This window comes from Coregonus lavaretus, assembly GCF_964263955.1.
Source record: "Coregonus lavaretus genome assembly, chromosome: 17".
Taxonomy (NCBI): Eukaryota; Metazoa; Chordata; class Actinopteri; order Salmoniformes; family Salmonidae; genus Coregonus; species Coregonus lavaretus.
Window position 1 is genome coordinate 27,673,117 of NC_140004.1, and position 25,314 is coordinate 27,698,430.

The 25,314-nt window shown below is 44.5% G+C and overlaps 1 protein-coding gene across 2 annotated transcripts in view; it reads right to left on the reverse strand.

Moving 5' to 3' along the window:
* Window positions 1-25,314, reverse strand: part of LOC311145202 (ceramide transfer protein-like) — a 54,000-nt gene that overhangs the window by 6,801 nt on the left and 21,885 nt on the right. Inside the window, exons 4-11 of one of the 2 annotated variants that reach the window (XM_084181418.1) lie at window positions 22,034-22,138; window positions 18,233-18,368; window positions 17,862-17,948; window positions 17,414-17,571; window positions 11,988-12,080; window positions 11,531-11,617; window positions 11,157-11,249; window positions 8,862-8,936 (exon numbers count right to left, since the gene is read on the reverse strand). In XM_084181418.1, coding sequence (XP_084037544.1) covers window positions 8,862-8,936; window positions 11,157-11,249; window positions 11,531-11,617; window positions 11,988-12,080; window positions 17,414-17,571; window positions 17,862-17,948; window positions 18,233-18,368; window positions 22,034-22,138 — 834 coding nt within the window. The remainder of the gene's footprint in view (window positions 1-8,861; window positions 8,937-11,156; window positions 11,250-11,530; window positions 11,618-11,987; window positions 12,081-17,413; window positions 17,572-17,861; window positions 17,949-18,232; window positions 18,369-22,033; window positions 22,139-25,314) is intronic. The other variant, XM_084181417.1, reaches the window with a different exon arrangement.

Below are 25,314 nucleotides of genomic sequence, written 5' to 3' on the forward strand. Positions count from 1 at the left end.
TGACTGTCAAAAAAGAGCCCCTTTTCCATAATACGTCCGAGAGCGTTCAAATCTCACCCGCTCTCCCTTACCACTCTAAGCGCCGTTCAGCCCACCAAGGGTGCGTTGCTGAACAGGCATTCAGAGTAGGTTCACATAACACTTCAGGTATAAGAAGTGCTTCACATAGCAGACGGCAGTCTCTGTCAGACTCTGACATGATGACGCAGTCGCTATTTGGGGATGGCGCACTATCACAGACTAAGGTCTCGGTTAGTGCGATTCAGACCCATGCTGCGTTCACGGAGGGCCCGATTACCACGGTCACGAAGGTGCCCAGTGTATCGGCGCCCCCACTTTCCGTTGAACGCGCTAATACTCACCACACTGAGCGTAGTTCAGCCCACCAGAGGTGCAGAGCTGAGCGCACACAGGAGGTGAAAGGAGGAAAGATACCAAGACACCGTCTTGGTTTATCTCAAAGAGACCTCACATTACAGACCCCAAGGAGTACTGTAGTGAGTGTCTCTCATAGCAGGCTGCAGTCTCAGTCAGGAGACATGATGACGCAGCCGCTATTTGGGGATGGCGCACTATCGCAGACTAAGGTCTCGGTTAGTGCGATTCAGACCCATGCTGCGTTCACGGAGGGCCCGATTACCACGGTCACGAAGGTGCCCAGTGTATCGGCGCACCCACTTTCCGTTGAACGCGCTAATACTCACCACACTGAACGTGACTCAACCCACCAGAGGTGCAGAGTTGAACACACACAGAAGGTGAAGGGTAAGACGGTATCAAGGCGCCGCCTTGTGTTACCTCATAGAGACCTCATATTACAGACTTCGAGGAGTATTGTAGTGAGTGGCTCTAATAGCGGTTTGCAGTCACCTACGATGACGCAATCGCTTGCTGGGGATGGTGCCCTGTCGCAGGCTGTGGCCTCGGTCAGTGCAATTCAGACCCGCGCTGCGTTCACGGAGGGCAGGAATACGACGGTTACGGGTTTAACTGACGTTTCTGCCCCCCCTTTTGGTTCAGAACGCACTAATGTTTCCTCTCCCTTTCTTGGGAGGCCCGCCTTGGGCTGTTCCACCACCTCAGTGTTGGGGAACAGCGGCGGCAAGGGTCATAGAGGAATACAGGTCCTTCCTACTGAATGTACCACAGCTTCGCGCTCGGCCGCTTTCTCTGTATTGCTGGCAGTGGCAGCGAAGCTGCACCCTCTCACGCTGGCTACAACAGACGTTGCAGAAGGGTTATGCTCTCCAATTCCACCGGACCCCACCCCCATTCAGGGGAGTGGTGGAGACGGTGATGAAAACGCCCGAAAAAGTGGCCGCTCTGGTTTCAGAGATTACAGAACTTTTGGCGAAGGAGGCGGTCACAGTGGTTCCCCAGGAGCAAAGGAACAAGGGGCTATATTCGCCCTACTTCCTAGTGCCAAAAAATATTGGATTTACGCATTCTCAACGAAAGCGTAACCAAACGGCCCTTTCGAATGCTAACGACAAAACGTCTGCTGGAATGTGTCCAGAAAGGAGACTTTTGTACGAGCATAGACCTAAAGGACGCGTACTTTCATGTGCCGGTACAGCCACGTAACAGGAAGTTTCTGCGATTCGCCTTTCAAGGTGTGGCGTACGAATACACGAGGATGAAATTCGGGTACGGCCTGGCACCTCGCACGTTTTCCAAGTGTGTGGAGGCGGCATTGGAACCGTTGCGTCGTCAGGGAATACGGCTACTAGCCTACCTAGACGACCTACTGGTTCTCGCCCCATCAGCAGAGCTGGCGATCACTCACACAACACAGACAGTGATTCATCTCACACGTCTGGGGTTCGCTGTGAATTGGAAAAAGAGCACGCCCTGGCCCAGTCATCAGATTGTCTACCTGGGGATACAGCTAGACACTGTAATGATGAGGGCTCGAATTTCGGACCCCCGAAGGGTAGCCTTATTGCTAGCCCTGAGGAAGTGTCGTCCGAATCACACGGTGACGGCGCTGTCGATCATGTCACTCTTGGGTCTCATGTCGTCAGCCCACTCTGTGGTTCCGCTGGGACTCCTGCACATGCGCAGGATGCAGCGATGGTTCGCTCAACTGAGACTAGACCCGTTGCGTCAACGTCATCGGTTGGTGGTGGTTCCCCTCTCGCTCAGTGCAGATCTGAACTATTGGAGAAACCCGCGCGTTTTCACGCACGGAGTCCCGATAGGCAAAGTGTCCTCTTACATCCCAGTGTTCACAGATGCGTCTCTGATGGGATGGGGAGGGACATGTCAGACCCAAGCGATAGGTGGTGTGTGGCCTCCTTCGAGTCGCCACATCAACCTCTTGGAGTTGGAAACGGTTCGACTGGTTTTGACCCACTTCGCGTCTACCCTTCGGGGTCGCGATGTGCTGGTCTGGTCAGACAACCGGACCACAGTAGCCCACATAAATCGCCAGGGAGGAGTCAGGTCTCCTGCTCTCCATCGGGCGGCAGAGGAATTGTGGCTGTGGGCTCACGAGCACCTTCGCTCATTGAGAGCAGCACACATTCCGGGCTACTTGAACGTAGGAGCAGACCTCATGTCAAGAGGGGGTCCTCGAGACGACGAGTGATGTCTGCATCCGGACATTGTTCTCCAAATTTGGGAACAGTTCGGGAGAGCCGAGGTGGATCTATTCGCGTCACGTGTGAACGCGCAATGTCCCCTATGGTTCTCTCTAAGGGAACAGGAAGAACCGCCACTAGGAAGAGACGCCTTTGCGCATCACCCGTGGCCGAGAGTTCTTCTGTATGCATTCCCTCCGCTGTCCTGCATTCTCCCACTGTTAGCCAGGGTGAGATCAGGAGGGCTGTCAGTGATACTGGTAGCCCCCGATCGCCCAGGGGCTCCTTGGTTTGCGGAGATGAGTCAGATGTTGATTGCGCCACCTTGGCCAATTCCACATCGACGGGACGCGTTGTCTCAGGCGGGGGGCACGATAGGGCGGTTGCCCATAATCGGCCAACCACTGAAGGCCTGGCTGCTGAGAGGGACAGGCTAGAGCGCTGTGGGTTATCTGATGCGGTGATCAGGACCATACAGGGTTCACATGCCAGTTCCACTTCTAAGATGTACGCCAGTAGATGGAACGTGTTTTCACAATGGTGTGTCACACAAGGAGTATTGAGAGTATTCTCTCTTTCCTACAGCTTATGTTTGACAAGCAGCGATCGCCCGCCACCATTAAGGTGTTTGCAGCGGCGATTTCAGCTTGTCACGAGGGGTTTGGCAGAGACAATGTCTTCAGCCACCCTCTAGTGAAACGTTTCTTATTGGGAACACGGCGGCTTAGGCCAACACCTAGAGCCACGCTTCCTCAGTGGGATTTGGCTTTGGTACTCGAAGCGCTATGTAAGTCGCCGTTCGAGCCATTGAATCAAATACCCCTCAAGATGCTGTCTTTGAAGACAGCGCTGTTGCTCGCTTTGACTACGGCTAAGCGTGTTAGTGATTTGTGTGCTCTTTCGACAAGACCCGACTGCCTGGCCATTAATGGCGATCTGAGCAGAGCGGTGTTACGTCCTAACCCGGCATTTGTGCCGAAGGTTATTAGGAGTTCATATAGATCACAGACCGTGGAGCTGTGGGCTTTTTCTCCTCCTCCTCATAGAGAGAGGAGTGAAGAAAGGCTCCATCGCCTGTGCCCAGTATGCGCCTTGGCGTGTTACGTTGAGCGCACAGCAGCGATTAGGTCATCGCCTCAGCTGTTTGTGTGTCATGGTGCGGCTGCACTAGGTAGACCACTTTCGAAACAGCGTCTGTCTCATTGGCTCTGTGAGAGCATTGAGACAGCTTATGAGGCAGCAGGGTGACAGTTGCCTCAGGGTATCAGAGCTCACTCCACTCGTGGAGTAGCAGCTTCTACTGCCCTTTTCAGAGGAACAGGGGTAGAGGATATATGTAGAGCGGCGTCATGGTCAACACCGTCTCCATTTATCAGTTTCTATCTCTTGGATATGTCTTCTAACTCTTTGGCTCAGTCTGTACTCAGCGTGGCTGAAGGGAGACTTTGAGCTAGGAGGAGAGGAATGCAGGACTGTGGAGACAGGGTCTCTATCACGTCCGCTTCCGATAGAAGGACATATTTTTGGCATGACTCCTGACTGACAGGTTCAGTACAGTAGAGGTCATGTATTGATCTGCCCACCAGTGTTTCACTGGAGTGAGGCGGGATGATGAGGGATAATAGTAGTAACCTGGGTTACGATACTATTAGACCGGTCATGACATTTGGACAGAATGTGACGTCATCTATCTGCTTGTTCAGATTAGTATGAATCATGTTCTGGGATCTGCCCACTAATCTCTGGGGTCCATTGATTGAGTGAGGCGGCCTACCGTGTACACAATGTAGAGTGACACTTTGTGTCATTCCATTAGTGGTCGGTAGTATTGTAACAGGATACTGAGGTACCATCTATCTGCTAGTTCAGATTAGTATGGCCTGTATTCTGGTGATCTGCCCACTAGTCATTGGTGTTGCCATTGGACTAGGTGGGGCGGGTCTTTAACCGATGACGTGGTATATTGTGACGCCTGTATGGGTACAGTGGTTACAGTACTGCGGGAATTGGTTGCAGCCATTGCTAGGCCTGACCTTTTCATTTTGATGGGAAGTGTTGGGCTCGGCAGGGAGTACATTTTGGAGCGCTACGCTCCGCCTTAAGCCAATAAGAGCAGAGCTCCCCTATGGGGCGGAGCTCCACGATATAGAACGATTAGTTACCGGAGTGTAACTCCAGTTCTATGAGTGGAGCGGAGCCCCATAGGACTTAAGGCCCTGCCGACCCTCTCTAGTCTCGCTGAAGATAAATATCTCGGGAGGCTGATTGAGGGGAGGCATCCCCTCTTATAGGCACACCTGTACTCCTATTGGCTGCAGGTGTGTGCATAATTTTGTCTCAGGCTGATGCTGCCTTAGGGCAGTGGGTAAACCAATAGGAGCAGAGCTCCCCTATGGGGCTCCGCTCCACTCATAGAACTGGAGTTACACTCCGGTAACTAATCGTTCACGTGGGGTTCGTTTCCAAGCACACAACGACGAGAAACCAGAGCCGTGTGAATCACTCACTGTCTAGTTACAGTATGGAATTCACAACCAAATGTTTGCCAGCTAGATATCCTATAACTAAGTTAACTGTCTAAAATGTGCTAAATGCTCTGCAGTTGTGCATTTGGTTTGCAAATGTAGTTGCTAGTTAGCTATCTAGCTAAGTGGTTTGCTTCTTCTAAAATCAAATGAAAGAGGCATACATATGTCCAGTATTTGTTTTTGTTTAATATTGATGAGGAGGAGTAACTTGGGACGATTTGGCTTTGGACAATTCATTAGCCTAGGCAGCACTATCTAACAAGTCATATTCATCTTGGGGGTCTGTGGGTTATAATCAAAGTGAAATGTGTCCCATCAACATTGTGCTGATATTTAAACAAATGCCTGTGCAGAGGAATCTAATGTGTTTTCAGACAATAATGCTCTATGGTAGACATATTTTTCCTGGAGTGGACTGCATGGGGAGCCAGCTTGTGTTGTCAGGGCTGTCTAACCTTTTCTAGATGGACAATATGCTGGATAAAGAATAATTTAATACAACTTTATAATCCAGTAGTTAGAATGGAAAATGTGTCTTCTCCCTTTCCCAACACCAACAAATACACAGAAGTTGACACAGGGTCAGCAGCAGTGCAGAGTCCCTGGATGGAGTGAAATTGTGGGGGGTTAGGTGCCTTTCAAGTGCATAATGGCAGATGATGGTGCACAGGATCAATGACCAGCAGCATTCCAGCTGCCAGTTCAGTTCCATTTTTGCGTTGCCTGGCCCAGGCCTTATACCAGCAACCTTGCAGCTGCTGGTTTGCCTCTCCAAACTGTGTTATTTTGTCCTAACACTACACAGCTGATTCAAATGATCAACGTATCAAGCTTTGATGATTTGAATCAGATGGCTAGTGCTAAGGCAAAACCAAAAATGTGCATTGGGTCCCTAGGACCAGGAAACACTGCTCTAGGGCTAGGCTACTACAGGAGCAATGAATGAGTGTGGTGCCATGACTACAATGGTTCAAGCCCAGGACGACACAAAAATGAACTGGCAGCTGGAAGGCTCCCATGTACCATCTCCTGCCATTGTGCCCTTGAGCAAGGCACTTAAACCCCCACAATTGCTCTCCACCCAGGGGTGCTGCACTGCAGGGTGTTGGGAAAAGCAGAAGGCACATTTCTGTTCTAAGCAATGGACAATAAAGTATATATTTCCTCCAGGTTCTAGTCCAAAAATTGGTGGTCTGTTGATATCCCTCTAGTGGTGTGGGGGCTGTGCTTTGGCAAAGTGGGTGGGGTTATATCCTGCCTGGTTGGCCCTGTGCGGGGGTATCGTCGGACGGGGCCACAGTGTCCCCCGACCCACCCATCTCAGTATCTATGCTGCAATAGTCTATGTGCCGGGGGGCTAGGGTCAGTCTGTTATATCTTGTATTTCTCCTGTCTTATCTAGTGTCCTGTGTGAATTTAAGTATGCGCCCTCTAATTCTCTCCCCCTCTCCTTCCCGGAGGACCTGAGCCCTAGGATCAGGACTACCTGGCCTGATGACTCCTGGCTGATCCCAGTCCACCTGGTCGTGCTGCTGCTCCAGTTTCAACTGTTCTGCATGCGGCTAGGGAACCCTGACCTGTTCAACAGACGTGCTACTTTGTCCTGGACCTGCTGTTTTCGACTCTCGCTCGCTCTCTCTACCGCACCTGCTGTCTCGACCTCTGAATACTCGGCTATGAAAAGCCAATTGACATTTACTCCGGAGGTACTGACCTGTTGCACCCTCTACAACCACTGTGATTATAATTTGACCCTGCTGGTCATCTATGAAGGTTTGATCATCTTGAAGAACAATCTGGCCTTAAATGGCCATGTACTCTTATAATCTCCACCCGGCACAGCCAGAAGAGGACTGGCCATCCCTCAGAGCCTGGTTCCTCTCTAGGTTTCTTCCTAGGTTCCTGCCTTTCTAGGGAGTTTTTCCTAGCCCCCGTGCTTCTACATCTGCATTGCTTGCTGTTTGGGGTTTTAGGCTGAGTTTCTGTATAGCACTTTGTGACATCTGCTGATGTAAAAAGGGCTTCATAAATACATTTGATTGATACCGCTGTTGTTACATTTACATTTTAGTCATTTAGCAGACACTCTTATCCAGAGCGACTTACAGGAGTCTCAATTATTCCTTGTATTGTACTACACTGCCATTAATGTACAGTATGTATGTATGGCTACTATTTAATTGTGCTATGTAAACTATCCTGTATGTTCACAACAAATAAACTTTGACTTTATTACTATGCCTACTTAAATATTTGACACTGTGCAAGACTGTCTATTACTATGCCTACTTTGAGTATTATTGTGAATGACTTGTTTATTGTGAAAGATTGTGAGACACTAAGAAATCGCATTATAACATGTTTACTTTGCCAACAAATGAGAGAACCAAAATGAGAGAGCTGAAATGATCATTTTGAACTTGAGATAGGTTAAATGGAATACTAACTGAAATCTGGACACTGACTGGCCTATAACATCTCACATGTAGCCTAATGTGAAATTAACTCCTGACGCACCAAATGTTTTTGTCTCGGGAAAAGGAGTGGAGCAATATAGTAAGCTTTATTTCTTTCAGTATCTCGAACAAATGCAAATATGGGTGTCTTATTCAGGGATTGACCCTTTACATAACAGCTCAGTATTTCAACCACGTAGAATATGCATCAATTAAGTGAATTATCAGAAACTTGAATTATAGTTTCACTGCTTTTAAATCTCAAAATGTTTGCAAGGGAAGTATATTTAGGCTACCCTGTTTAGAGCTATTGCATTTTCTCCGATCCCGTCGAGAAGCGCAACATTGAAAGAGAAGGCTTTACAGATGTCAGCTAGATGATTGATGCATTCATGCTATCATTTAATACATTTTTTCTTGTAATGTATAATTATGTATTTGTCTTCTAGGGCAACAAGTTATGACTGAAGAGAAGCTGCAAGGCCTATTTGACTAAAATAGCCTATCAGATTTCGGAAATTATAAGCCAAATGTGTTTTGTTTTTTTACAACCCTTTGAAAAAAGTTCTCCCACCGTTTCTGCCGGTCATTCAAGGAGGCTACCATATAGGCTACAGTGTCAGCTGCACCCCTCCCCTGTATGGCCCGTTGCTTCTCGCCACTATCCAGGCCAAGTAGCAACGTCCTCTGAAGTGTCTGGCTGGCTAGCTCCGCCTCTGACTTCTCCATACACTGACTAAGCTACATGTAACCCTGTTTTCCCTCTTTATACGTAGACTTTGTTTACTTTTCTTCTTGTAACATGCACTTGACATGTTGAGGTCTCCGGGGCAGCTAGCTAGCAGGATGTATAGTGGGGTCATGCGTTCTAAATTAGTTTATTGTTTACGTTCAAAAAAAGGTCTATAGTTAAATAATGTTGTTGTTGCATAGTTTTATTGAATCATTGTATCTAAGCTGCTTTGTAGCTCAGCTTGCCTAACTGTGTGCATTGATAACTTCGACTCCTAATGATTTTGCTAAAGGAATGTTGATGAAAATGGATCCGTTCAGGGCAGCTCTGGACAGAGGGAGGGAAGGCAACACACATGAAGTGCATCAGAAAGAGATGGAAAGACACAATGGGTTAAAGGACAGGTTATATAAGACAGTGTGGAAGACGGTAAAACACAGTCAAGTTCAATGTATGTATTACAATTCCTAGTCATTCACATGCAGTCAGTCTCAGCCAGTAGAGTGCAGTGTAATGTGCATTCGCAGGAGGCAGGTGGCGCTCTGTTCAACACATACGGTACCTGCACGCTGAATCTGTGAACATCATCTGAGGCACTGACTAGTGCAACGGAGGACAGGGAAGAATAGCTATGGGGCTATGCAGCAGAGGAAGCGGAGAGGGGGAGAAAGTGTGTGGGGGGGAAAGAGTGAGATAGGAATGGGGAAAGGGGAGGTAGGGGGAGAGAAAGAGAAATAAACAGGTGAGGAGTGAAAGAGGGGAAAAGTAGAGAAACATCCAGGGAATGAGACCAGGCATGCCACCACACATGAAAGACGAGCAGAGAGGGATGCCACCCTTCACTACATGAAAGGGATTACGCAAATCAAAGAGACTAAATCATTATTTAGCTGTCGTACACGTCGATCCAGATCATCCCAAACATGCTCAATGGGTGACATGTCTGGTGAGTATGCCACCATGAACACTGTTCACACGACGCCATACACACTGTCTGCCATCTGCCCGGTACAGTTGAAACTAGGATTAATCCGTGAAGAGCACACTTCTCCAGCGTGCAGGGGCCATCGAAGGTGAGCATTTGTCCACTGAAGTCGGTTACGACACCGAACTGCAGTCAGGTCAAGACCCTGGTGAGGACGACGAGCATTCCTGCAGTCAGCATGCCAATTGCACGCTCCCTCAAAACTTGAGAAATCTGTGGCATTGTGTTGCGTGACAAAACTGCACATTTTAAAATGGCCTTTTATTGTCCCCAGCACCTGTGTAATGATCATGCTGTTTAATCAGCTTCTTGATATGCCACACCTGTCTGGTGGATGGATTATATTGGCAAAGGAGAAATTCTCACTAACAGGGATATAAACAAATTTGTGCACTACATTTGACAGAAATAAGCTTTTTGTGCATATGGAACATTTCTGGGATCTTTTATTTTAGGTCACGAAACATGGGACCAACACTTTACATGTTGTGTTTATATTTTTGTTCAGTATACATTCATTTCAGGAGAAGGGGGGATTCAACTTTGTATTTAAGTAGATATAAGTGTACCCAATAGCAGTCTGTAATTTTTACATGAAGTGAGTAAAGTTGATAATCATTGTATGAGGAGGAGAAGCTTCATTTCCAAAAGTTTCAAGTGGTCAAAACCATTCGTTATTAAGACAGGGGTGTCACCAAAAAACTGTGTTGTATTCATTAGGTATGTCGTAGGTAATTTTCGAAGATAAAAAAACATCTACAAAAATGACTATTATTAAAATAACCGTGGGTACAGTGCATTCGAAAATATTCTGACCCCTTGACTTTTTCCACATTTTGTTACGTTACAGCCTTATTCTAAAATGGATAAATCAAAATCCTCAGCAATCTACACACAATACCCCATAATGACAAAGCGAAAACAGTTGTTTTGACATTTTTGCAAATATAAAAAACAGAAATACCTTATTTACATACAGTGGTGTGAAAAAGTGTTTGGCCCCTTCCTGATTTGTTATTTGTTTGCATGTTTGTCACACTTAAATGTTTCAGATCATCAAACAAATGTAAATATTAGTCAAAGATAACACAAGTAAACACAAAATGCAGTTTTGAAATTAAGGTTGTTATTATTAAGGGAAAACAAAATCCAAACCTACATGGCCCTGTGTGAAAAAGTGACTCCTGCCCATCCAACCTGACAAAGCTTGAGCGGAACTGCAGAGAAGGGAGAAACTCCCCAAATACAGGTGTGCCAAGCTTGTAGCGTCATACCCAAGAAGGCTGTAATCACTGCCAAAGGTGCTTCAACAAAGTACTGAGTAAAGGGTCTGTAATATTTTGCTTCAGGCATCACTACAGATCCGGGGTCGATCCCAGGCTGTGTAGCAGCCGGCCGCGACCGGGAGACCCATGAGGCGGCGCACAATTGGCCCAGCGTCATCTGGGTTAGGGGAGGGTTTGGCCGGCCGGGATGTCCTTGTCCCATCGCGCTCTAGCGACTCCTGCGGCGGGCTGGACACATGCACGCTGACACGGTCGCCAGTTGTACAGTGTTTCCCCAGAAGGCTGTAATCACTGCCAAAGGTGCTTCAACAAAGTACTGAGTAAAGGGTCTGGTAATATTTTTTTTTTTTTTTTTTTTATACATTTGCAAACATTTCTAAAAGCCTGTTTTTGCTTTGTCATTATGGGGTATTGTATGTAAATTGATGAGGGGGGAAAACAATTTAACCCATTTTAGAATAAGGTTGTAACGTAACAAAATGTTGAAAAAGTCAAGGGGTCTGAATACTTTCCGAATGCACTGTACATGACAATTTTTCATCACAAATTCCATAATCGTCACAGCCCTATGTTTGTGTGTGTGTACCTGTTTGGCGAAGCGGTGGGTTCCGATGGTGGAGTATGTGTCTCCAGGAGGGACTGGGGTAAGTCTGGGTATCCTCACCTTGTCTGACTGACACTGAGAATGAACACACAACCACACATTAACACCACAGACAACTCACATTACTCTCAGAATATGCTCTCATAATACACTCAGTTGTCTAATCCCAAATCGATCACACCTGTAGGTCCAATTCAATCACACCTGTAGGTCCAATATCTAGATTCTAGATCTGAAAGGAAAGGACATGTTTTCTCTCTGGTAGGCAAGGTGGAAAATCGGCCATATAGACGTTTCAGATCTATACAGAATGCCGGCAGGTGGGAACTAGCGAACAGAATAAAATAGTAACGTACCTGCTCCTCTATCTTGTCTTGTCTGTCCAGGGCAGCTTCCACCGCATCAAAGAACTCATCCTCATTGATGAGACTGTTAGGACCCTCCTGTTGAAACAATATCATGAGAAGGCACAACAAATTACGACAGATGTACTGCTTCCAGGATGTAGAATCTTGTACCCAAATCAATGTCATGCAACAGGAATCAATGCCCCGCAATCTGACTGGTATATACCCACTATGACTAATACAATGGCATAGCCATGAGCTGTAATATGTCAATTTTATAGTATAGTATCTATACTCATAATCAAGTGGAAATAAATATTTAGCATTCTTGTCTCTTCTCACTTCCTTAGTCATTACTAAGTCAGATACCTGTGATAACTCATGTGGATTGGTTCCAGTATTCATCATCACTACAGGTGGAAGTGTCAGGAGAGTTTTGGCAGTTTCAAAGGTTTGGAATTCCTACCTCGTAGTCGGGGCCTCCATAGTGAGATTTCTTCTTCAGTTCACTCAAGGCCGACTTATAGGCATCCTCCACCCTTCTCCTCTTCTCCAGCTCCTGAATACACACACACAGTCACAATTGGTCAACTGGAAGGAATATTGTTCACGAAGAGGCTATAAGCTTCTGGTAAGATAAATCGCCAACTCAAATCTAACTCTCAATTAGTGTTGCAACGGTATACTGGTAACACGGTAAGACAGTACAAAAACGTCATGATACTTTTTAGAATATTATACTACCAAATTCTTAGGCCATGCCGATCTAAAGAAAGTTCTGGCGCCTGTTGTGTTGAGTCTTAAAAATAAAAATACATCTGTTGAATTTAAGCAACAGCTACTAGTCTCATATGCACCGGTCCAATAATATCCACTTCACTTTCATGTACATTTCACGTGTGGCAGCTGTAATCAGCCAGCCGCATCCCCTATCAGTCCTCACTCACCTGCTTCTCTCTGGCCGATCTTCCTGTGCATCTATTCCTCCATCCGTTTTTAAATATAATGTAGCCTTGATGGTGACCGGGGTTGCTGACCCTGATGGGTCTTCTGTTGTTAAGATTTATACATTTGTTCTAAGGAACTGCATCGCAGTGCTTCAGGCGTCACTACAGATCCGGGTTCGATCCCGGGCTGTGTAGCAGCCGGCCGCGACCGGGAGACCCATGAGGCGGCACACAATTGGCCCAGCATCGTCCGGGTTAGGGGAGGGTTTGGCCGGCCGGGATGTCCTTGTCCCATCGCGCTCTAGAGACTCCTGCGGCGGTCCGGGCACATGCACCCTGACACGGTCGCCAGTTGTACGGTGTTTCCTCCGACACATTGGTGCGGCTGGCTTCCGGGTTAAGCGAACAGTGTGTCAAGAAGCAGTGCGGCATGGCAGGGTTGTGATTCGGAGGACGCATGGCTCTCGACCTTCACCTCTTCCGAGTCCGTACGGGAGTTGTGGCGATGGGACAAGATTAACTACCAATTGGATATCACGAAATTGTGGAGAAAAAGGGGTCAAAAGTACCCCCCAAAATAATCTATATACAGAATATATATTTTTTATACATTTGTTACATTGGAGCAGAGCGAGCAAAGTTGATACATTGTATAATTTCATTGCCTGTTATAACCAAGAGCACAGGCCAGTCTGAGTAGACTTTGCAAGGTCGCTGTCATGCAACCTCTGAGAGCCAGAGGGAAAATGGAGCACAGCTTCGTGACAGGCATGCTTGCAGCAAAGAAAATGTATTGTCTCGAGCGCATTTTATATAATTTCACAAAACATGTCGCAGGCCGTTTTAAACTAATCCTGGGTCGCTAATTATTGGTTTGATCACGAACAACCTTGTTCAGTCGCGTTACCTAGCTAGCTTACAACCAGTTAACTTGACAGTAGGTCTAAGCAATTTTGATTGGCACAGATAGAAAGAAATGCCCATTGGGCACAGACGTCAGTTCAACATCTAGTTTTGATATACATTTGGTTAAGTTGTCAACTAACGTGAATTCAACACTAACGTGTGTGTTAACTGAAGAGTAAAGAAGGTTTCATGCAGTGTTTTCCCCTTACTGCCACAATGACTTGCAGATCATTATGCATGTACAGTAAATTCCTCCCTCCCATTCCTCCAGCCAAATCACAGGTAGGCCTTTGCAAATATGAGCAAATCAGCCATTCTATGCAGTATTCTATTGTACAGTGAACAGTGTGAAGTTAATTCAATGCGTTGTATTGAGTAGAAGTGTGAATTTCAGTGACAGGTTTTTGCGTAGTAAATGCACAAAATGTTTAGAAAACGTGAATAAGCGTCCGAGGGACGGGGCGAACAGGACGCTAGGCCACTCTGCTCAAAATGGTTTAAACTCTATTCTCATGCCCCCAAGACAAATGAGGCTGGCCTTTGTCTGGCAACCTCTAAGACTAGAACTTGTCTTGCAGTAGCAGGAGGGAGGTGCGTCATTGCTCATGGTGCCCCACTTAGGTGCACTAAACCTGGCTGACTGGCCTGAGGGCTGTCACAAAAGTACAAAGAAGACGAAGTGCCGCTTCGCACAATGAAATCCACAACAAACACTAAATGCAACAGTAGGCACACCTACTTCTAAAATACACAGAATTCCAATAACAACATGAAGCAGATTAAATGTCACACAGGATTAAAAACAAACTTTTACTAGACACTACTGAATGGTGTTGCTGCCTACATCTCTATCACAGGTCCATTACAATTGTACTGACTAAGGATAGAAAGACTGTACACCTTTGGATTAGGATCATCTCCACCTCGAAACTAACTGAAATGCCAACTAACAGATCTGTCAAACTAGTGAATAAACCCTATTATCAAACAACTACAACGTAGTGGAAATTGCAATGATCCAAATACAAGTCTAAATAATGACTAGAAAAAAGGAGGGAAGGAGAAAACTGAAGTTGAGCAGTTAGTTCTGGTTTCCATTTAGAGCGTATTCCAATCCACTGTGGTGTGTACGAAGCAGCCATCGCAGAGACATGTTCCATCGCTTTTGGAAAACTGGGCCCCACTTCATAGAAATGGTTATTTGCATTTAAGCAAAACATATGGATACTTGCTTTAAAAGAGGGGAGTGAATATCAACAGCTGCTTTACATTAAGCACATACCAGTTCCTGTAAGTGACTCTCAAAGTACTGAACAAGTTGGCTGAGTGAGCATTGGGAAATAAATAAAATAATAAATCCAGGGGAGTCCCCCCCAGACCCCCTCCAGTTTTGTACTTGTTGATGGCTACTACCCACTAAAGGGACCTACACCAACATATTTTGGATGTCTTTTTTTTGGTGCGGTCCGGACCAACCTTGATTTCCCTAAGACTTTTCGTAGCAGGTCAGGAGAGCATTTTCGCTAACCCTAACCCTTTTAACCTAATTCTCCTAACCGGCTACGTTAATTATCCTAACCCGCTGCGTAAATTCTAAACCAAACATGGACGTCTATGTTTGGCTTAGATTTTAACCCAACTTCAAAGGCCCGGAAAAAACATATTTTAAACATAATTTTGCTTACTGGGTTCAGATTTCTGGGAACACACTAAACTAACTTGACACTGTTGATCAGTCAGCGCAAATTTGGATTAAAATGGCATGAAGAACATTGCATTGACAGAGGAGGGTGTACTGAATTAAAGCATCATATGTTAAGGGCTGGAATTTGATCTGGATACTCGAACAGTAACGTGTCTGTCTTGTGTGTTGATCTAGCTAATTAGCTAGCTAACATGTGTACACTACTTGCATTTGCATTGGCCGGATTTAGATTCAACATAGCCAAATGTTTCTTAGCAAAACAATTTGTTTTATCAGCTACAGTTTGTGTTGTGAGAGGCTGATCTTGGTTGAGGAAATGTAGGCTAGCTAGCAGTGTTTGTGCTGAAACTGACATCTGGCTGCACAAGTAACTATTTAGCCAGTTTGACTGTATCATGCCAGAGTAACTAGATGAGCAATGACCATTGCATGTATTATAAGTTAGCAGAACGGCAGTTTCCCAAAGTTCGGTGTTGACTATGCACTTAGCTAGCTAAGCTTTATGGAAGAATGTAGCTAGCTAGTTAGGATATATTGTCAACATTGGTACAGTCTCGTTGGCTTGTAGCTAATTGGCTTTAATAGCAGCCAAGAATGTTTGTGCTCTTCAGCCATATGAAAAACCCTCCATAGTTAAATATACCAATCTAACTAACTTCAGTTCCTTGGCTTGTAGCTTGCTTCTCATCTGCCTGGTGTTAGCGAGCTAGCTACAGCTGCTAGCATGTTACTAGCTAGCTGCTGCTGTTGCGCAGCAACAGAGTTGTTGGTCCCGGTTTTAGCATTGTTAGTATTGTCAAAAATGCTACAAAAAGGTAGCACATCGTTGGTTCTTAAGGGACAGAAATGAGCACGTGAGAGCTATAAATAAATTAAATTAAAACTGTTGCACCTTCAAACGTAGTCAATCCGCAATGTTTTAAATCAAATGGTCACATTATGGACGCTATAGTCTTGTTTTAATCCGACTGCTAGAATTTAAGCTAGGTAGGCGCAGAAAATACTCTTAAAGCTCAATTGCTAACGAGCCTGTTAAAAAAATCCGGTATGTGGTTCTCGGTAACTGCCGGACGGCTCATAACAAGAGGCTGGGAGTGTGTTGTGTACCTCCAAGTTGATTTGCTTCAACCAATGCCTATACTATAATACGTACTGTAAAGAAGTGGCTGTAGTGGGATCCATCTCTGGCTGTCGTATTTCAGTATGTCGGCCCTCCCATGTAGCGAGGGCTTCCAGAAAGACAGACGGTACCACAATGTCAGAGCAGTCATCCTACTACTTACTCCAGTTTGTGGCTTGGAGTGCGTGTCCTGTCCTGTGACGCTCTCTCCCTGATCAACATAGGCTACCCTCAAGACACACACACCCAGCCACGCTAGTGTCAATCAGGTTGTCGAAACCAACTGGAGGCTATTCCTACCTCCCTTTTTTGGGTTGGGCAATTTGCCTTGGGAAAAAATGGAAGAACTGGTTTTCAACAGCTGAGCAGGGTAAGGATGCAGAGCTTTGTCATGTGTCTAAAGCAAGGTATGGGGGTGAATGCCTACAGACTGCAGTATCTACAATGGAAATTCTCAATTCAATCCGCTCAAATAACCACTAAACCATTCAAACAATTAAACCATTAAAATGTGACTTTACGGAAATGCAGTTGAAGTGTGATTTATTTCACGTGATGAAAATGAAAAGAATCCTCTACCTTCAAAAAGCAGGAGTGTCTTGAAAAGTGTTTAACAAGTGCCTTCATTACAAAGTGCTTTCATACAAAATGTCAATCTGGCCATGTTCTAATAGTTCTAATAGAATGCAAATTCACCATTATCTTCCTTGAAGAGTTGAATGTTTCTAAATGTTTTACATGCCTATTGCACAACAGTGGGACTTACTGATTGAGGGAGATTCTTTCCAAACACACAACTGTCAGGCATAACGAAACTAAGCCAATCAAGGCAGGGTGGGGCATTGAGGTGATCAGATCCACCAATCACCTCCAATTACACAAAGAAAAGGCTCTTGATATAACCATTTGAGAGACCACACACAATAGACTGGATCTGCCACCTCAGGTTAGACAATGCCTCTGCTGAACCGGGACTTGTGTACTGTCTCCTCTCACTGGCTTAAACCATAAACACACCAGTCCACTTCTATTTTACCAGCCATGGTGATTAAAAATGAGAATGCATACTCTTCTGCAACAACAACCTGACTGGGGAATTGTTTCCATGAGACAGGTGAGGGGTTGAATGACCCCGTTGGGAGCTTCCAAGGCCCCAGTGACCTCTGCTAAAGAAGACTTGTGATTGGCTGTGGCAGAAGTGGGCTGTGACGTACCTTGTCAATTCTCTTCTGCCAGCTGTCCTCTCTCTTCACCATGAGTTCGATGCAGTGGGAGAGGGTGGACAGGATTCCAGCTGTAGTGGCCTTAAACGTGATGGCCTCGCCCTTAAAGTCAATCCCGTTCATGCCCTTAGGATTGGCAGGGGGAAACACTGGGAGAGAGAGACACACACTGTTAGATGAAAAGGTTCCAATGTCACCATTCTGCACATAACTGTGCTTTAGGGGTGATGAAACTGATATTTGTTTTCTGATCTGCTTCCACAACACACACATATTCAACACAAACACACATTTGTGAGGATCGCAGTGTTATCTACAGTGCAGCGCCCCTGGAGCTATTTCAGGGGTCAAGTGCCTTGCTCAAGGACACAAGCACTCATACTGCTACGAGTAGTAATTTAGTAGTAGTATAAGTGTGAATTTACACACTGATCCTCACGCTTCTCTTTGCTGCCGTTGTTGTTGTAAAGGCAGTCGCCATCGGGCCGTGTGCTCGTGGGAAAGTCGTCTTCATCCTCCTCCACCACTGGAAAGGAGACAAGACTCCATCATTGATCTACATGGGTTGCCATTCCATGTTCTGTGGCAGGTGTGGTTATTACAATTTACATGGCCAGTTCAATATGGAACTTTAAAACCCACAGAAAGCCTCCCAGGTATGCTTCAGTACCTCTGTCTGACTGTCCCTCTCCCTCCATGTTAGCTTATTTGTTTATTTTGATCCCCATTAGCTTTTGCAGAAGCAGCAGCTACTCTTCCTGGGGTCCACAGTCCCTCTCCCTCCATGTTAAACAGCTACAGTAGGTCTACCTCTGTCTCTCTGGAACTCATCCTTGGAGATGCCGTCTGCGCAGCCATCAAAGTACTTCTGCAGCGTGTCCACCTGTCTGCAGAGGATGTCTCTGAACGTCTCCATCTCCGCCAGCTTCTCCGGCAGGCTGTGGCCCTTCAGGTCCAACAACACACACAAACACACGGGTTCACTGTTAAATAGTCCTCTGTAGCTCAGCTGGTAGAGCACGGCGCTTGTAACGCCAAGGTAGTGGGTTCGATCCCCGGGACCACCCATACACAAAAATGTATGCACGCATGACTGTAAGTCGCTTTGGATAAAAGCGTCTGCTAAATGGCATATTATATTATATTATATTATTAAATAACATAATTAAACAATCATGCATTGGGAATCAACGGGACGTCTCCACCAAGTTAAGATTAGGCCCTTGGTAATTAATTAATTATGCAAAATACCTAGCTACATCTTTCCAGGGGCTGTAATGTCCAGGAGCGATTCCAGCATATGCAAAAGCACAATTTAAAATGTCTCATAGAATGGACAAACTCTGCTTGGGGGGAGTGTATACCCAAGAAAGCGGACTTCTGGCATGTTGGAGAAATAAAGCAAATAAGAAGCGTTATGGATGTTACAGTGAGTTTGTGAGTCTTAGGTCAAAACATGGATAGCCATTTCGAAGGAAAGGCTTGGCTGAATAAAAACGTCATTTTTGATCATTTCCATGATTACTTTAGAGAGGACAAACGACGGCTATGTATGTTACAGAATTTGAAATAAACATTCAAATCTTAAAGACTTCGTGATCAAAATCTATCATAACATGTTGTCATTTGGAATGTAAAAAAAAAAAAAAAAGGGCAGCAGAAAGCAAGGTACTTTAGGATTGCATAATTACAGGTAGCCTGAATAGTATACAAGGCCAGTTACTACACTCTAACATTCTATTTATTTCTGTAATAAAAATATAGTAAAAATCAAAGTAAAGAAAAACCCTTGAATGAGTAGGTGTCCAAACTTTTGGCTGGTAGTGTAGATACATATACAGTATCAAACACCTACTCATTCAAGGGTTTTTCTTTATTTTTTACTATTTTCTACATTGTAGAATAATAGTTAAGACATCAAAACTATGTAATAACAGATATGGAATCATGTAGTAACCAAAAAAGTGTTAAATTAAAATATATTTTATATTTGAGATTCTTCAAAATAGCCACCCTTTGCCTTGATGACAGCTTTGCACACTCTTGGCATTCTCTCAACCAGCTTCATGAGGTAGTCACCTGGAATGCATTTCAATTAACAGGTGTGCCTTGTTAAAATATAATTTGTGGAATTTCTTTCCTTCTTAATGCATTTGAGCCAATCAGTTGTGTTGTGACAAGGTAGGGGTGGTATACAGAAAATACACATATTTGGTAAAAGACCAAGTCCATATTATGGCAAGAACAGCTCAAATAAGCAAAGAGAAACGACAGTCCATCAATACTTTAAGACATGAAGGACAGTCAATACGGAACATTTCAAGAACTTTGAACGTTTCTTCAAGTGCAGACGCAAAAACCATCAAGCGCTATGATGAAACTGGCACAGGACCACCACAGGAAAGGAAGACCCAGAGTTACCTCTGCTGCAGTGGATAAGTTCATTAGAGTTAACTGCACCTCAGATTGCAGCCCAAATAAATGCTTCACAGAGTTCAAGTAACAGACACATCTCAACATCAACTATTCAGAGGAGACTGCGTGAATCAAGCCTTCATGGTCGATTTTGCTGCAAAGAAACCACTACTAAAGGACACCAATAAGAAGAAGAGACTTGCTTGGGCCAAGAAACACGAGCAATGGACATTAGACCGGTGGATATCTGTATTTTGGTCTGATGAGTCCCAATTTGAGATTTTTGGTTCCAACCGCCGTGTCTTTGTGAGACGCAGAATAGGTGAACGGATGATCTCCGCATGTGTGGTTCCCACCGTGAAGCATGGAGGAGGTGTAATGGTGCTTTGCTGGTGACACTGTCTGTGATTTATTTAGAATTCAGTGCACACTTAACCAGCATGACTACCACAGCATTCTGCAGCGATACACCATCCCCTCTGGTTTGCACTTAGTGGGACTATAATTTGTTTTTCAACAGGACAATGACCCAACACACACCTCCAGGCTGTGTAAGGGCTATATGACCAACAAGGAGAGTGATGGAGTGCTGCATCAGATCCCCCGACCTCAACCCAATTGAGATGCTTTGGGATGAGTTGGACTGCAGAGTGAAGGAAAAGCAGCCAACAAGTGCTCAGCATATGTGGGGACTTCAAGACTGTTGGAAAAGCATTCCAGGTGACTACCTCATGAAGCTGGTTGAGAGAATGCCAAGAGTGTGCAAAGCTGTCATCAAGGCAAAGTGTGGCTACTTTGAAGAATCTAAACTATATTTTGATTTATTTAACACTTTTTTGGTTACTACATGATTCCATGTGTTATTTCATAGTTTTGAGGTCTTTACTATTATTCTACATTGTAGAATATAGTAAAAATAAAGAAAAACCCTTGAATGAGTAGGTGTCCAAACTTTTGACTGGTACTGTATGTATGTATATATAAATAAAATGTACCTTTACCAGTTGAATGTGGAGACAAATAAGATTGACACATTTCTGAAATATTGTAACAAAATATGCAAATGAAACAATATACATGTGCCTATACTCCCAATCCACTTTTCTGGACACTGGAATAAGTTGGTATATTTTTTTGGGGGGGGGGCTTTCATTTGAAAAATACACTCCAGGACTATTCACAGATTGTTGATAAGCACACTTCTCATCTTTCCATCCTTTAAAACATTACTGCCATGTATGAGAAATGCATTTCAGCACATATTTTCCAAGATAATATTAGCTAGAAGAACATATAATTTAAAAGTCTGAAGAATACATCTCAGAACAACCACACAAGATAGCTAAGATATGATACATCAATATCCATCACATTTCGCTACACCCGCAAAAAACTTCTGCTAAACACGTGTATGTGACAAATAAAATTAGATTTGATTTGGATGTGAGGCGGCAGGTAGCCTAGCGGTTAAGAGCGCTGAGCCAGTAACCGAAAGGTCGCTGGTTCGAATCCCCGAGCCGACTAGGTGAAACATCTGTTGATGTGCCCTTGAGCAAGGGACTTAACCCTAATTGCTCCTGTAAGTCGCTCTGGATAAGAGCGTCTGCTAAATTACTAAAATGGATGTTACAGATATCATAACGCTGAAAAAGGATATGGGCAATGAAAAGAAAGCAACCAATTATAGACCATATAAAACCTTGATAAAAGTTAGCTTTACAGGCTGTGACCGATGTAAGGTGCATGTTTTACAAAAACTTTTCCTAAAAAACATTATGGATGTGACTGGGACAGGCTATCTTTACAAGACTGTAGAAAACATAAATAAAACTTAAGCAATACAGACCAAATTGAAGTGTCCTCATTAACATCACATCTTCATAACTAACACTGGGGGACAGCTGTGAGTGGAGAAACAAGCTCTGTGAGCTCTTTCAAAAAGCCATGAAATATGATTGACCGAAAAGCCTTTGAGACTTGGCCTGCTACTCTTAGAAATGGTCAAAATTCATGCAATTTCCTACTTAAACTTTTCAAATAAAGCCTGTACTCCAACATGAAGACCTTAAGGATAATTATAAATGTGGTTTCATTTGGAAATGACTAACTTTATTTGGGCATGCTCAGGTTGCCTTTCCATGGAATTGCCCCCAGACAACAGATTGGTGAGTTGTTGTGAGTGTTGTGGTGGTTTACCTTGGAGGAGGTCGAGGTGGCAGAGAAGCCACTGGCAGCAGAGGTGAGAGACAGCATGGAGCCATGACGCCTCAGACTGGACTCTGAACCATATCCTGACTCCGCCTGGAGGGGTGGGGGGATAACACATTAGACCAGTGTTTCTCAACTCTGGTCTTCGCCCACACCCAACAGTACATATTTTTTGTTGTGGCCCCGGAAAAGCACACCCGATTCTACTTTTTAACTAATCATCAAGCCCTTGACAAGTTGAATCAGATGTGTTTGTTCCTGGGCTACAACAAAAATGGTGTGCTGTTGGGTGTACTCGACAACTGTAGTTGGGTGTACTCGACAACTGTAGTTGAGAAACACTGTGTTCGACCAGTCTCCAGAGTAAGAGTGAGAAACACATAATTCCCCCAGCCAGAGAAATAGAGAATCAAACCCAAAGAAACATTATGTTTACAGAGAGAAATAGGCCTACTACAGGAAAGCAGAAGGATTGTTTTTAGTCCATTGGGGACATGAGGATCTATTGAAGGGGGACCAGGAACACTGACGATGCCAGGCTGTGACCCAATAGGTTTGGAGGCCTATAGGAGGCTTAGTCCGGTGCATTGTATTGCTAGGGTATGGCGATGTCAAATTTTTTCCTATCGTGATTATGTACTCATAAAACATTGTGATATACGATGTAATCGCCCCCTATTGGCAAACCAATTATTGTTTTAACAAAAAAATACAATAAAAACTCAGCTATAACCACAGTTGGACTATAATCATGACCGAAGATGTTGTTGAAAGCCTGGGAAGAGAAGCTACAGTGGGGGGGGGAAAGTATTTAGTCAGCCACCAATTGTGCAAGTTCTCCCACTTAAAAAGATGAGAGAGGCCTGTAATTTTCATCATAGGTACACGTCAACTATGACAGACAAAATGAGATTTTTTTTCTCCAGAAAATCACATTGTAGGATTTTTAAATGAATTTATTTGCAAATTATGGTGGAAAATAAGTATTTGGTCAATAACAAAAGTTTCTCAATACTTTGTTATATACCCTTTGTTGGCAATGACACAGGTCAAACTTTTTCTGTAAGTCTTCACAAGGTTTTCACACACTGTTGCTGGTATTTTGGCCCATTCCTCCATGCAGATCTCCTCTAGAGCAGTGATGTTTTGGGGCTGTCGCTGGGCAACACAGACTTTCAACTCCCTCCAAAGATTTTCTATGGGGTTGAGATCTGGAGACTGGCTAGGCCACTCCAGGACCTTGAAATGCTTCTTATGAAGCCACTCCTTCGTTGCCCGGGTGGTGTGTTTGGGATCATTGTCATGCTGAAAGACCCAGCCACGTTTCATCTTCAATGCCCTTGCTGATGGGAGGTTTTCACTCAAAATCTCACGATACATGGCCCCATTCATTCTTTCCTTTACACGGATCAGTCGTCCTGGTCCCTTTGCAGAAAAACAGCCCCAAAGCATGATGTTTCCACCCCCATGCTTCACAGTAGGTATGGTGTTCATGAGATGTTCTTTGGATGCAACTCGGCATTCTTTGTCCTCCAAACACGACGAGTTGAGTTTTTCACAAAAAGTTATATTTTGGTTTCATCTGACCATATGACATACTCCCAATCCTCTTCTGGATCATCCAAATGCACTCTAGCAAACTTCAGACGGGCCTGGACATGTACTGGCTTAAGCAAGGGGACACGTCTGGCACTGCAGGATTTGAGTCCCTGGCGGCGTAGAGTGTTACTGATGGTAGGCTTTGTTACTTTGGTCCCAGCTCTCTGCAGGTCATTCACTAGGTCCCCCCGTGTGGTTCTGGGATTTTTGCTCACCGTTCTTGTGATCATTTTGATCTCACGGGGTGAGATCTTGCGTGGAGCCCCAGATCGAGGGAGATTATCAGTGGTCTTGTATGTCTTCCATTTCCTAATAATTGCTCCCACAGTTGATTTCTTCAAACCAAGCTGCTTACCTATTGCAGATTCAGTCTTCCCAGCCTGGTGCAGGTCTACAATTTTGTTTCTGGTGTCCTTTGACAGCTCTTTGGTCTTGGCCATAGTGGAGTTTGGAGTGTGACTGACTGAGGTTGTGGACAGGTGTCTTTTATACTGATAACAAGTTCAAACAGGTGCCATTAATACAGGTAACGAGTGGAGGACAGAGGAGCCTCTTAAAGAAGAAGTTACAGGTCTGTGAGGGCCAGAAATCTTGCTTGTTTGTAGGTGACCAAATACTTATTTTCCACCATAATTTGCAAATAAATTCATTAAAAATCCTACAATGTGATTTTCTGGAAATAAATCTCAATTTGTCTGTCATAGTTGACGTGTACCTATGATGAAAATTACAGGCCTCTCTCATCTTTTTAAGTGGGAGAACTTGCACAATTGGTGGCTGACTAAATACTTTTTTTCCCCCACTGTATGTGGAGCAAAATATTTTCTAATATTCCTTTCAGCTTCAGTATGGAACAGGCTTGTGCGTGTCTGTGTCTCGCACCCACAGGATGCAAGGGAGAGGGACCAGAGATGTGCCTCTCGTGCTTCAGCCAGTGTAATCTCAACTTGCATTAGCTCTCACTTCACTTGCTACACAGTGCTTCTTATTGACTGTAGTGCCGCTCTGTCACCTCTGATTGGCAGACAAAAACAACACGCTCCACGTGAAGGCTATACACAGAGATAGACAGACGGAGAAAGAGAGAGAGTCTGACTGGACATGTTATGCTGCTCTGGTGGAATTCTGTCTAACCTACATTCCTCTCTTGCTTTCTTATTTATTGAAATGGCCTACAGCAAATTAGTCAGATTGTCATCAACAGTAACTAGTAATGCTGCATACTGCCAGAAATATGTATGTATGCACACATGACTGTAAGTCGCTTTGGATATAAGCGTCTGCTAAATGGCATATTATTATTATTATTATTATTATTATTATTATTATTATTATTATTATTATTATTATTATTATAATAATAAATACACAGAGTATACAAAACATTAAGAACATTTCCATGACAGACTGACCAGGTGAAAGCTATGATCCTTTTTTGAGGTCACTTCTTAAATCCACTTCAAACCAGTGTAGATGAAGGGGAGGAGACAGGTCAAATAATTTTTAAGCCTTAAGACATGGATTGTGTATTAGTATTGAAGCTGTTCTGAGGGCAAAAGGGGGGGGGGGGGTGCAACTCAGGTGTTCCTAATGTTTGGTATACTCAGTGGTTAGTGTTCCCAAAACAACACAATTTTTTCTAACTTTGGCAAAGGGTAAAGTCTACAAAA